Raw genomic sequence first — 13,407 nt, forward strand, 5'->3', positions numbered from 1 at the left:
ACCTGCTCTCGGGAGGTTCTGTCAGTACTGAGTGAGGCTAAAGATAGAAGCTGTACCCACACCCCACTGAGGTGGCTGGGCTGGCGTTCCTCATTCTGTACCCGCTAAGCAGTCTGCTGTTGCTAAGTGGAATGCCCAAGGCCCAGAGAGCTCACACAGGGCTCCTACCTCACTGCTTTTCAGTTTAGTGACTTAAGCACCCACTACATGTTGTCGGTATGGTAGATGTATAAGCATATAGATGTTTACAGTACATGTTGCTATTATAGATGTATAAAGATGTGATGTGTGCACAGATCCTTTCTGCTCTGACTAAATATATATGCAGATGTTTAAGACTAGAAAACAAGCTATGCTTGTGTGCTGCTCCTGTACCACAGGGGACACGTCAGAGGCATGCACTCAGCAGTAGGAGGCACGTGATTTGAGAAGGGCTCAGTGGTTCGTCGAGCGGCTCGGAGGGAGAACACACTGCAGGGGAAGGGTAGCAAGGGCGGTGAGGCCATGGACACAGGCGTGCAGAGGAGAGGCTAACAGACCAGAGCATACAGAGTTAGAAAGTAACAGAGGGCCAGTGGCATGACTCAGTGTAAGAGCATTTGCCGAGCAAATCTCATGCCAACTTTGATCACCAGCGGGAATAGATATTTTACATGCACTAGTGTTTTGCCTGCATTATGTTTGTGTGGGGGTGTTGGAGCCCCTGGAAACGTGGGTGCTGGAAATTGAACCCCAACCCTCTGGAATTGCAGCCAGTGCTCTTAACTGCTGAGCTGTCTCTCCAGCCCCATGTGTAGGAGGGGTAGAAGGAGAGAACTGACTCCTAAAAGTAGTTTTCTGATTTCTACATATACCAGACAGCGCATTTATCTACACCCACACCACTCACACACACACACACTACACACACCACACATACCACACCCACACAACCACACACAACAACACTCACACAACCACACACATCTTACCACACAGATACAACCATACATATTACACTACATACAACCATACACATCACACCAAACATACACACTTAGCCACACACATCACACCACACACAACCACACACATCACACCACACACATACATCATACCACACTTACACATAACCACACACATTATAACACACATCACACCACACACACACACACATCACACTATACACACACACACACATCATACCACACATACAACCACACACATAACACACACACATCATACCACATACACACACATACAACCACACACATCACACTACACACACAACCACACACATCACACCACACACATACATCATACCACACATACACATAACCACACACATTATAACACACATTACACCACACACACACACACACACATCACACTATACACACACACACACATCATACCACACATACAACCACACACATAACACACACACATACACACACATACAACCACACACATCACACTACACACACAACCACACAAATAAACAAATAAAATAGACTTTGCAAAGAGTGCAAATGCCATGCAGCATGAAGGCCAAGGCTAGGGTGCAGCATCCTGGGATGTTTGGGGTTGTGGTAGGGCTCTGAGCAGGAGTGAGCGAGCAGACAGAGTGGGGGTGAGGCGGAGTAAAGGTGAAATGGAGGGTGAGATTGGAGAGAGGAGATGGAAGGAGGAGAAGTCGGGAAGGGAAGCTGGACCCCTGACATAGGCACGTGAGGAGGAGGCCGCCTGGAGGGAACCCACTGGTGCTCTGCCTTGGAGATTGCAGGTTTCCTTGCCGACCGTTGGTCTCTTCTTGTGTTTTGTAGATTCGGCCGGTTATCGAGCGGACCTTCCCTTTTTCTGAAGTCCCCGAAGCCTTCCTGAAGGTGGAGCGCGGCCATGCCCGAGGAAAGACGGTGGTCAACGTAGTTTAACTAGATGCGTTTAAATGGGTGCATGTGGCCAGCCTTGGAGTCACTGCTCTCCTCGATGAGTGCCTCTGATCAGACAGCTAGCCCTCACCAGATATTCTCCCGTTAGACTTTAAGTTTCGTGATCTATTCAAAAACCTAAGCATGGACTGGTGAGAGCGCTCGGCAGGTAGAGTTGCCCGCAGTGGAAGTATGGCTTCCTGGGGTCAGTTCCCGGAGCCCACACAAAGGAAGGGGAAAGAACTGATTGCACCATTGTTCTCACACCCCGTGTACACACCTCCTCAGTGATCAAGATACACAGTGCGTGTGTGGGCACACTCGCCAGGCACACTTGTGGACCTCACAGGGAACCTTCGGTGGTCAGGGCCTCTACCATGTAGAACCCAGGGCATAAGGTTTGGCAGCAGGTGCCTTTCCCCACTGAGTCATTGCACTGGCCCAATAAAAAACTTTAAAAAAATAATGTGTTTTAAAAAATACCTTTAAAACTAATTATTTAAGTTGACATACAGAATGGAGTTTCTTCTTGGTTCTCCATGTGTGCCATGAAATGTAGCCTTTTTTGCTAACCATCGGCCAGTGCTCAGTACAAAACTGTCAGCTCCCACACTTGCCTGGAGCAGTGGGAAGGAAGTAAAGTACGTGGTGGTTTGTTTTGTTTTCTGTCGTGTGTGTGGGGACTTTGCCTATATGATGTGCAGCACATGGCCTGTCTTGTATCTGGGGAGGCCAGAGGTGGGTGTTGGATCCCCTGGAACTAGAATTAACAGGTGATTGTGAGCTGCCATGTACGTGCTGGGAATTGAACCTGGGCCCTCTGGAAGAGCAGCCAGTGTACTCAACTATGGAGCTGTCTCAGCCTCCACACAGTGTCTGTGTTCATACGCTGCTGTCTGACCCAGCTTTGCAGGTTTTGGTGGCCTTTTTGTAGCTCAAACCCCACCATCTTACCTTAATGTCTGTGGGATTCTAAAACGGGTCATAGCATCTCCCAAGGACCCACATGTGCAGCATACACTCGTGATGATATTGGGAGGTGGCAGGGTAGGCAGTCACCTGGTGTACCAGAAACCAACCTGAGTAAGCTAAGGGGAACAAGCTGGTCTGCAGCCCTCCTCTGCGGCCTCTGCTTCTGTCCCTGCCTCCAGGCGCCATCCTTCCTTGAGTTCCTGCCCTCCATGATGGACGGTAATTCTGAGGTGTAATAAAGCCCTTTCCTCCTCAGGTTTGTTTTGGTCACTGTTTTATCACAGTGGAAATCTAACTAAGACAAATCAGAACCAGGAGTGGGGGTTTGCTGTGAAACCTGACCACGTTGCTTGGCAAGGATTATGGAAGTATTTGGACCTTTGGGCTAGAAAAGCCATTAAGCACTTAAAGCATCATGGGTTGTTCTGTGGGAACCCCGGTGATGGAGGCCTGGCCTACAAAGTTCAGACGGAGGCAAAGGCTATGGTGGCCACTTGTGATCTGTTTTAAGTTTAGAATCTGTGGTTCTGGTCAGCTGGGGCTGAAGAACCAGTTGTGATAAACAGACTGGAATTACTGAAGTGAATCCTTTGCTTTAACTGATGCTAACTGAATCAGTTGTGATTTAGAAGACACTAGCATCATTAAGATAAAACCTGGAAATCTGTGGTGGCTGCTGCATTTGTCAATGTGTAGAAACAGGGGGTTCTGGTTTTGAAGCATGAATGGGGTCATGGAGAGCAGCTGAGCCGTGACACTGACAGAGCAGAAGGTGCAGGAGAAACCGCTGGGGAAGGTGCTGCCTTGGCTGCAGTAGTGACCCCAGCGTATTGGAGACACCAGCACCATGGGGTGGGCCACAAAGGACAGCATCAGCCCAGCGTAGAGCCATCCCTGGCCTATGAAAGGCAGAGATGGAGAAGTGGAGCTTCCTAGGCCTGTGAAGCCCAGGCGATTATGAGTGGTCCCAGACATCAAGCTCCTCAGAATTGTGATTGTCCTGTTTTTTTCCTCTTAGATTGTGTGTGTGTGTGTGTGTGTGTGTGTGTGTGTGTGTGTGTGTGTGTACAGGAACCCACAGTTCAGAGACTTGGACTTTTAAGACATTGAGGTTTTTTAAAAGAACTTAAGACTTTTAAAGTGTTGAAAAATTTAAAGACTGGGACCTCCAAAGTTCCATTATGTTTTATATTGTGATATAATATTGCATGAAATCTTGGGGACAAAAAAGGAGGGAAAGGTTATAGATGACTAGTGATGTGTTTGTGTGTCAAGTTGAAAAGGGAGCAGTTGTGCTGGCTGGCTTTTTTGTCAACTTGATACAAGCCAGAGTTATTGGAGAACAGAGACCTTCAATTAAGAAAATGTCCCCATCAGATTGCCTGTAGGCAAGCCTGAGAGACATTTTCTTGATAAGACTGTGGGCGGGTTGCCGCGGCCAGGTGGTCCTGGGGTGTATGAGGAAGCTAGTCCGCAGGAGGCCTCCCTGGTCTCTGCTTCAGTTTTACTCCCAGCCTTCTACCTTGAGTTCCTGCCTCAGCTTCCTCCACAATGGCCTGTAATCTGTGAGGTGAAATAAACCCTCTCCTCCCCAAGTTGTTTTTTGTTGGTCTTTTAACAGCAGTCCATACCTAAGACACCGCCATGACGTGCTGCCTCCCTGTGGGGTCGAAGCAGCTGAACCCACCTTGGAGGAAACCGCCAGCTGTGAAGCCTTCTTCCTGAGACGTGATCTCAGATGCTGTGTCGCCCTGACCAGGTTTTCATTGTGTTTAGATTTGCCACTTACGTCCTCAGCACATCCTGAGCTCTGGAATTGCTTAGGTGTATATGAGCATTGCCTTTTGATCCTGGGAGGTTCCTTTAGGACCAGGATCTCCTGTAGCACAAGCCGAGGATGACTTAAACTCCAGAGGTGCTGGGATTTTCAGTCTGTGCTACCACACTTGACTCTAAAGCTCTTACGTTTTCCGTGGAGGCCGGGCTTCTTTGAGCAGCTGCATCATGCCTCTGAGGGCTTTTCTGTGTATACTGTTCACTCTCTCCTGACCTCATGTGCCTGCAGTCAGCCTGCATTCCTGAGTCTGTTCAAGGTGTTGATTGCTGTCTTACACTCGCCTTCCTTACTGTTCCTTAGGTGCCTGCTCCTAGCTTTCGCGTAACTAGACCTGACTGGGGGACTCTCTACCATTCATTCCTATTAGGTATCCGTTTAGCATTAGGTGGATATGAGGTTTCCTCTGCAGTCACCCTAGAGTTTTCCCAGTGCAGACTTTATGTTCCGTGTCCGTAAGTGTACAAGTAACAAGTGCCTGCATGTATACAAGTGCACCGTGTGTATGCAGTGCCTGCATAGCCAGACAAGGGTGTCAGATACAATAGTCACTGTCATGTAGGTGCTATCGCTGATCCCTTTCTCCAGTCCCTGTACAAAAAACAGGACCTGGTGGTACATGCCACTAATCTCAGCACTCGGGAGGCAAAGGCAGGCAGAGCTCTGAGTTTGAGGCCTGGTTTATATAGTGAGTTCCAAGACATCCACGACTACGAGGGTGGGGGGTGGGGGTGGAGACAGACACATATTTGTAAATGCCGATGCCACTTGACTTCTGTCTAGACCATCTCAGCTCTTGTCCCTGAGTGTTGCCAAGTGGCAGTGCATTAAATCCTTGCGTGCACAGGGCATCTTGAACTACAGGGCGGCTGTAAGGTTTCCCCAGCTGTATCCCAGTCTGCCCGCTGACCCTTGCTGGAGTGGGAGGGCTGCTGCATTGATTCCAAGATTCCATCATGTAGTTAACCAGGAATAGGTTTATTCAAGAGAGAAACTCAAACAGGCGTTTACATGATGTCTTAGCCCACTGTGCTGTAGGGACACACACAAAAGGACCACAGTGAGTACACAGATGACATACACAGAAGGACCAGTGAGGTACACAGAACAGGACAGACAAGCCGGGTGCCCACTCGTGCACACTGTTTGAGCTGCCGATCACTTGCCTGTCACGGGCTCCGCAGAGGACGCAGGCTTGAACAGGGAAGCCTCTCACAGGAGCACCAGTATTGTGAGGAGGAAGATGTGTTCCAGGAAATGTCTGGCAGGTTGACTTCACAGGACAACGTGCTGTCTGAACAGCAGGTCTGGGCCAGTGAATCACAGCAGGTGCTCCTGAAGTGCCCCCTGCGGTCTGGGGCCTCTGCACCCACACTGCACAGAGCCCTTGGGATCCCTCCCTCACTCCCTCTGCACACCTCTGTTGCCAGAAGGGGGATACTGGTGTCCTCAGATCTGAAGTCATCCTGCGGGGGCCCTAGAGAAACCAGGCTGAAAGGTCTGTGTCTAGCCAAAAGTAGAGAGTATGACTCCAGCATTAGGTGTGGATAGCAGAGTAAGGGGTTAATAAATTAGGCCATAATACTGTCCCAACAGCAGCTGTAAGAAAGCCATTAAACTATCTGTCGACTCTTGAGGGCAGTCCATAGTGAATTAAAGTAACCTGAGTTCGCTCATGAGCAGACTCATGATAACATCGACATGGAATTTTGTAATTTATTCATTTGAATGTTAGCTGAAAATAGTGTTTTGTTTATACTTATTAAGCTCCTTGGGATAAGTACGTAGGACTTGGCCACTCTGCCGTCCAGCATGAACGGTCCTAGGAAGTGTTAAGGCCAGGGATCAGAAGACTGGCGACGTATCCTCCAATGCTAAAGTCTTTTGACAACCGACTTGGACTTTTATCCTTCCCTCTAAGGGAATCCGTGTGTCCACAATCAGGGGTCTTGTCCCGATCTTAAAACATCTACACCCTAAAGCTGCTACTGGGGCAGCCCATTGAAGGAGCTACTGAGAAAATACAAGGCAAAAAGCAAGAACAAACTATTGGCTTCAAACTCAAGTGTCTTTGAAAAGGTAATAATGTCTGCCATGGCCTTCGGTCCACTTTCCACTTGGCTCTTCCAGCAGCTCTGTAATTTTATTTTTCTTCAATAAGGTGGCCAGAAAATCCCCTGGAAATACTCCTCCTGCAGTCTTGGTTCAGGTTCACAGGACCATGGCTTCCCACACTTGCGTCAACTTCTCTGTGTTCACTGTGTTGAGGATGATATGATTTTGATCGTATTGTGCACCCCCTGAATGAAAGAAAAAAAAAAGGTAAGAACTGTGGGGGAGAAGAAGGGAGAAAGTGTTCGTTGAAACATCTGAAGAGCAGAAGAGAGCCCAGAGTAAAAGTGCTGTGAGGAAAGGGGGATGGTAAAGGGCTGGGGGAGGGGGCAGGCACTCAGGAGATGAGGTCAGCTTGCTGGGGGCGTGGCTAAAATCCTCCATGGGGACCAGCAACTTCATATAGCCCTTACCTTCTAGCTCTCACTTTTCTACCCAGCTATACAGTCCAGTCTGACTACTATTACCACATCTGAAATGGTGGCATCAGGGTAAAAATCTAGAGAAGGGAGAAGCAAAGATGCTATAAGACAGAACCGGGGAGATCATAGATGGGAGATACCAGTGAGGTGGGCACAGCTGGTGGCAGTGGAAAGAGGAAAGAAAGGCTGTAGGGAGGCAGCAGAGGAAATGAGCTTTGCATGCAGGATAAAACATGGCTGTAATTAGGCTAAAGGTTTGAAGGGTACCCCAAAGGAGGTAGGGAACACAGGAGCCCCCACTGCTGGGAACTTGGACGCATAAAGCAATGCTGAGTGCTGCTTTGTGAGAGCGCTGTTCTCTCCCAGCATGTTTGAAAGGGCCCTTTCATGGTGCTCACTGAAAACCTGAGGTACTCTGTGTTAGAGGCAGCCAGTCCCTTCTGTCAGTAGAAGAATCATTACAACGGAAAGGGTTATCTGACTCCCCCACCCCCCACCCCCCGGATTAACTATCCTTTCTGATTTATCAGCTTCAGCAGAAACCTCTCCACCAAGGAGCTCATGGAAATTAAAATCTGCACTTGGATGCAGGGCGTAGAATCATGTGTTACCCTCAGATAAGAAACAACATTCATCCCTCCCTTAAACCAGCCAAAGAGTCTGAGAAAGTAGCTGTCGAAGGAGGTCTCCTCATGTTTAAGAATCTGGCTTTTGTCAGCACCCAGTTTCCAGAGCAGGGTGCAGTGCATAGCACAGGGCCAGGAAAGACTTACAAGTCTCACCTTCAGCCCCCAGCAAGTCCTGTTCTCCTTCAAGGCAACACAGGCTAGACACATGGTGCAGCACTGAGGGGCACTTATTGTTCTCGCAGAGGACCTGGCTTAGACTCCCAGTACCAACATGGCAGCTCAAAACCACACACAATTGGTCCCAGGGAATCCAGTGTCCTTTTCTGATCTCAGAGGACACCAGACATTCAAGAGCACAGACACACGTGCATAAAACACTCATGCACATTAATATACCTAAACTTTATAAAGACTACAGACTCCAACAGCTCAGTATCGAGGACACAGGGTCTTCAGCCCTTCCGGAGTCTTGTCCTTTACATACATTGTGTTCACTCTAGTGCCAGTAGAATCAGTAGTTCTCAAGTAACAACAATCTGATTGAGTCTTTTGCCTTTGGAAAGAATTTCTCTTAGAAAACATATTTCTATTGACTTTCTGATACAGAAGACAGCGTGGGATGGGTGAATAGTTAAATGACTGTAAATCCAAACCACTTTAAGCTTCCCTGAAGGCCAGGTCCCGACACACCTGTCACCTGTGCATTCTGAGTAGCGCCCACGCCTGCCCATCCGTCGGAGAACAGTTCTGTTGTTACAGGTATAGTTGAGTTCTTGGCACACGGGACCGAGGAGGTGTAATTTGAAAGGAGGTTTACATCCTAATTAAAATAAATCACTAGTATTCCTGTAAACGGCAGCCTACACTAGAAAGCTGCTGTGTGGTGTGGCTGAAGCAGAAACGTTACCGATTTAAGGCCAGCATCAGGAACAAGGAAAAGGTAATTGCCTGGGGTTGCCCATTCTGTCCTGGTTAATATTTAGTTTCTCTGTCTTACGTAGTAGTTTGATCTGCCTTTTTAGTGTACAACCTGATAAAAGTGTGAGCCTGCTTCCACTGTTGCCACAGGCTAGCCCATCTGGAATCATTCTCCAGCATTCACCAAAACAACTCACTCTCCACACACAAGGCAAGAAGAAAGACTTGATGAGGCTGCTGCGTCTTACGCCATTTTAGCAGATAACGAAGGAAAACCTCAGGCTCCTAAGCACAGAAGAGGGAGAGCCATGGAGGCCTGCGCCTCCCTTGCCAGGATGCTGGCCGTGCAGCCTGCTCTCGTGTCCAGAAGGTGGCACTGTTTCCCCACATTCAGGGGAACAAAGTTGCGGCTGCTCTGTGGCAGAAGCCACGGAGAACCCACAAACCTACAGCTAGCCCTTCACTCCAGCGGGTGGGACTCTCAAGAGTCCGTAGAGAGCAGAGCCAGCCTTTCTTCACGTTGGTGCCCAGTGTCTAACAGACTGGCGTACAGTGAAGACCACAGTGACCTTCATTAACCCGGGACACAGAAGCTGATCGTCTCGGCAGGAAACACAGGGTTTGTTCAGCTGCACCGGGGAACTAAATGTTACTCAGTACCTGGTCTTCCCAACTCAGTTACATCTTTCCAGGGCTCTTTCTGAGGGAAGGAAGAGGAGGCTATGGATGGACCCAGGCAGTCTGACCCCAGCCACCTTGTGTGGCAGCGTGAATGGCCCTATAGGAATAAAGGCCCTCCAGGGCCAGTGCTTCTCAAATGGTCTCACTTGGGCTCCCTGTGAGCCGGGCCTCTTGTGTGACTATGGATGCAGGGAGGGAGGAGACTGCCCGCTTCCCACACCCGAGAGTTCCACTGCCTCTTATGTGACACTAGTGCTTGGTTTCCACGCAGTCTGCGGTCACCTTACTTAACTTCCGATACTGTCTGCCTCTGCCTTCATCCAGCCTGGCTTGTCTGCCTCTCGGAGCGCCATCTAGCTCCTTGGGTTCTTTGTGTCTACGCTCACTGGTGATTGGTTGGCCACCCACTTACCAGAACCCCCGGGATTGCAAAACGCACCTCTGCTTCTGGTGTAGCTACCAGTGCCCCATTTTCCTTTACCCAGAAGTGTCTCGAGGACCAAGCTGTCGCCGTTTCTCTGCCCTGACTTACTCATTTTCAGGCACAGCTCTGGCTCAGGGCCCTGCAAGCATAGGTAGCAGGCTGCAGGCGGCCACTGGTGATCCAGTTCACTGTTCGTCCCTTCCTGATGGGAACAGCGAGGGTGCTAACTGCTGAAGGACCTGGGTATGGACGGCAGGGACTGACCTAGAATCCAGACTATCGGAAGCTACGGTAGATGAGCCGCCTAGAGTTAAAGGGCAGCCTAGGCTCCGGTGACCCACAAACCAAGTGACTACAGTGAACACGTAGATTATAAATCATTCCAGTGCACGGCTAAGCCTCCCTTCATTTACTTACAAACGTGCCCGCCCGCTGTGTTCCCAAATATTGTGTGAGTGGGTGGGATTGTTCTAATGTGTTTTAAAATCATCATCGGTGGCATGATTCTCGAACCATCACCCCAGCAACACCTAGGAACTTGTTAGAAAACCACATTTGGGGGGCACCTCCAGACCACCTAGATCAGGAACTGGGATGGTGCCCAGAAATCTGTTTTAATATACCCATACCCCAGAGACTGACTACAGGTCCAGCTTGCCTTCCCAAGCACCATTCCCTCACTCTAGAGACGCCTCACTGAAACGTCATCAACCTGCACCAAATCCCTCAGGTTCTGGGATAGCTGTTCTGGTTGCCAGGTTGACCACATCTGGAATTAGCTAAAACACAAAAATGGCCGCTGCACACACCTGTGGGGGATTTTTGCTTAATCAAGTCATTTGCAGTGGGAACATACACGTCTGATCCAATCTCCGAGGTGGGAAGACCCAACTATAATCTGGGCCACACCTGCTGGGAGCCTGTATAAGATTGGTTCTCAACCTGTGGGTCACCTAAGACCACAGGAAAACACAAGTACTTAGTTATAAAGTGTAATGAAAATAATTGTATGGTCGGGGTCAGCACAGCATGAGTACTGGGAAGGTTGAGAAACACCGCTATGTAAAGGGCACAGAAGAAGGACATCTTCCTCTATGCCTGCTTGCTCTAGCTCTCCATGGCAAGCCTGTTCCTTCCCTGACATTAAAGCCTACTTCCTCAGGATTTTAGCACATACTTAAGACCAGCTGAAACATACAGTTACACAAAAAATTCCCCCCTCAGATTGGACTAAACCATTGTGTTCTCGGACTTTCCATTCATAGCCATTGTTGGGTAAGCTGGACCACATTCTCAGTCATTCTAATAAATACCCTTTATATATATTCATTCATTCATTCTATAAGTTCTGTAACTCCAGAGAGCCCTAATATACTGTAATTCCTTCTAAAACGCAAGCTTTCCCAATGAATGTAACCTTTATGTACATTATCAACTACACTGGCCAAGTAAGAGCACAGCCTAACACTACTATAAAAAGAGTATATTGAGGGTATAGCTCAGAAACACATGCTTAGCATAGGTTAACCTTGATTCAAACAAACCAGTTCTTGGTGCCCCACAGCGTATTAGCAGCACATCGGCATTTCCCAACAGACTTTCCCTTAACTAGGGAAGGAAACAGCACATGGAGAGAAATGGTCCTTACCTTTCACATCCAACACTAGATTTGGTTTCAGCTTGCTGTAGATCCTGCCGTCAGACTTCATGCACCAGAACTGACTGTCGACATTTTGATCGAGGGCCAGTCCTAGTTTGGAGCCAGACGTGACGAGGCTGCCCACGATGGTCAGGCAGCAGTCTTCTGCTATCTGCTTAGGAACACAACCGGCTGTCAGAGAACTCCCACTCGGAAGTCAGTCCCTGCCTGGCTTTATCCCTCACCGGCCATTTCAGCTGTTAGCTGGAGTCCCTGAAGCCAAGCACCAGGCCTTTATTTTAGATGATGTGAGCGCTGGTGAGCCTCGTAAGACTCTGTTACTACTAAGAGAAGCCTCGGGACTAAGGGGTTAACACAGCACTGGTGTTCAATTCCCAGCACCCACATGGTGGCTGACAGTTGTAACCCCGGTCTCAGGGGATCAAATGCCTTCTTCTGACCCTGGTAGACACCAGGCATGCACGAGTGCATAGACATGCAGGCAAAATATCCATACACTTAAAAATTAAAACAAAAAACCCCAAGAGGAGCCTTGGCACAGTAAATCGCCCGCAGCAGGGTTCTCCCCGTCAGCAGTGAGCATGCTCAGTGGCTGCATCTGACACACACTTGGCCCAGCTCATGCCTGTTCTCTGTAGCTGCACTAGAGGAGCCACAGTACATTCTCCTCCCCACCCCGCCTAAACCTCCATTTGCTTACTCCTCTTTCCTTCATGGGAAACATCTAAAGTTTTCTATGTTGGTATGCTATCCAAGTATAAAAATAGAAAAATGCAAACCTGGAAGAGGGGATTTAAAAGTTCCCCTGAAGTAACAGCGTTGCTCACCACTAACACGATGCTACAGTGAAAGCTTATTAAAAGTGGACTGTCCTGCGTAGGGGGCGTGGCTCAGCAGGAGGGGGCTCCGTTACGGTGACATGCATGTGTCACGCACGCACACACACACATACACATACGTGAAAGCCTTGTGAGCATATTCAACATTTCACCTTGACCTACTGAAATGAGATAAGATGGCCGAAATGTCGGGACTGCCGGGGCTACCCCTCTTGTACTGAGATGACCCCAAGGCAGAACTGTCCTCTTCCTCAGCTCCAGTCCTTCCGCCACACGTTGTCTGGGTGCTTTCTTCCGTGTGTCTGAGCAGCACCTCTGCTCACAAAAACACGTCTGTGTCCTCCCAGGCACAGACAGAGCGAGTGGGCGTTCTCCCGCTGACTCATAGGCACCGAGTTTTTAAAGCACCGGGAGCAAACAGTGAGGCTCACACAGCAAAGGAGTAAAGAGGTACCTCATGAACTGGCCATTGCATTTAGTGTCTGCTCTGCACATGGCTCCTGCGAGAGTACAGCCGTGAACTGTGGGACACGGGCGTGACCACGAATGCGCCAGTGCTCCAGCCCGTGGCTCTGATTCTCTTCCTATTTTAAGTTTCTAACTCTGACTCTGCCTCAGCTGGGAAGTATCTCACGGGGAAAACCTTCCCGTTTGTCTCTGGAAGGCCTGTGGAACGGTGTGACTGCATCTACCTGAGAAGGTCAAAGGCATAGTGCGGCCCAGGTCTGCACAGCCCCAAATGCTCACCCTGCACTTGATGCACCCATCCTGATAGATCCAGATCTGATCGTCGGCACCGACATCTTCCATGACCTGAACTCGGAGAAGCTTCAGGTCCTCTAAGTTCCCGTTGGTTGACATAAACAGTCCCGTTGCTTTGTTTCGAAGTCTGAAGTAAATTCGTTTCTAGAAGACAGAAACCCCAGCGGTAGTTACATTCAACTGTGCGGTCGGAAGAATCCAGAGTGCAGCATAAGGGTTAGGGAGGGCAGCCACACCCAGGCAG

General features: G+C 49.1%; 2 protein-coding genes across 2 annotated transcripts in view; one reads left to right on the forward strand and one right to left on the reverse strand.

Moving 5' to 3' along the window:
* Nucleotides 1–2,373, forward strand: part of Rtn4ip1 (reticulon 4 interacting protein 1) — a 41,206-nt gene extending 38,833 nt beyond the window's left edge. Inside the window, exon 9 of the mRNA XM_032888478.1 lies at nucleotides 1,806–2,373. Within this exon, the coding sequence (XP_032744369.1) occupies nucleotides 1,806–1,913 (108 nt within the window). The 3' untranslated portion in view covers nucleotides 1,914–2,373. The remainder of the gene's footprint in view (nucleotides 1–1,805) is intronic.
* A 3,300-nt stretch (nucleotides 2,374–5,673) lies between these two features.
* Nucleotides 5,674–13,407, reverse strand: part of Crybg1 (crystallin beta-gamma domain containing 1) — a 51,939-nt gene continuing 44,205 nt past the window's right edge. The window contains exons 18-20 of the mRNA XM_032888543.1: nucleotides 13,149–13,307; nucleotides 11,551–11,713; nucleotides 5,674–7,016 (exon numbers count right to left, since the gene is read on the reverse strand). Of these exons, the coding sequence (XP_032744434.1) occupies nucleotides 6,928–7,016; nucleotides 11,551–11,713; nucleotides 13,149–13,307 (411 nt within the window). The 3' untranslated portion in view covers nucleotides 5,674–6,927. The remainder of the gene's footprint in view (nucleotides 7,017–11,550; nucleotides 11,714–13,148; nucleotides 13,308–13,407) is intronic.

Source organism: Rattus rattus, chromosome 18 (genome assembly GCF_011064425.1).
Source record: "Rattus rattus isolate New Zealand chromosome 18, Rrattus_CSIRO_v1, whole genome shotgun sequence".
Lineage (NCBI taxonomy): Eukaryota > Metazoa > Chordata > Mammalia > Rodentia > Muridae > Rattus > Rattus rattus.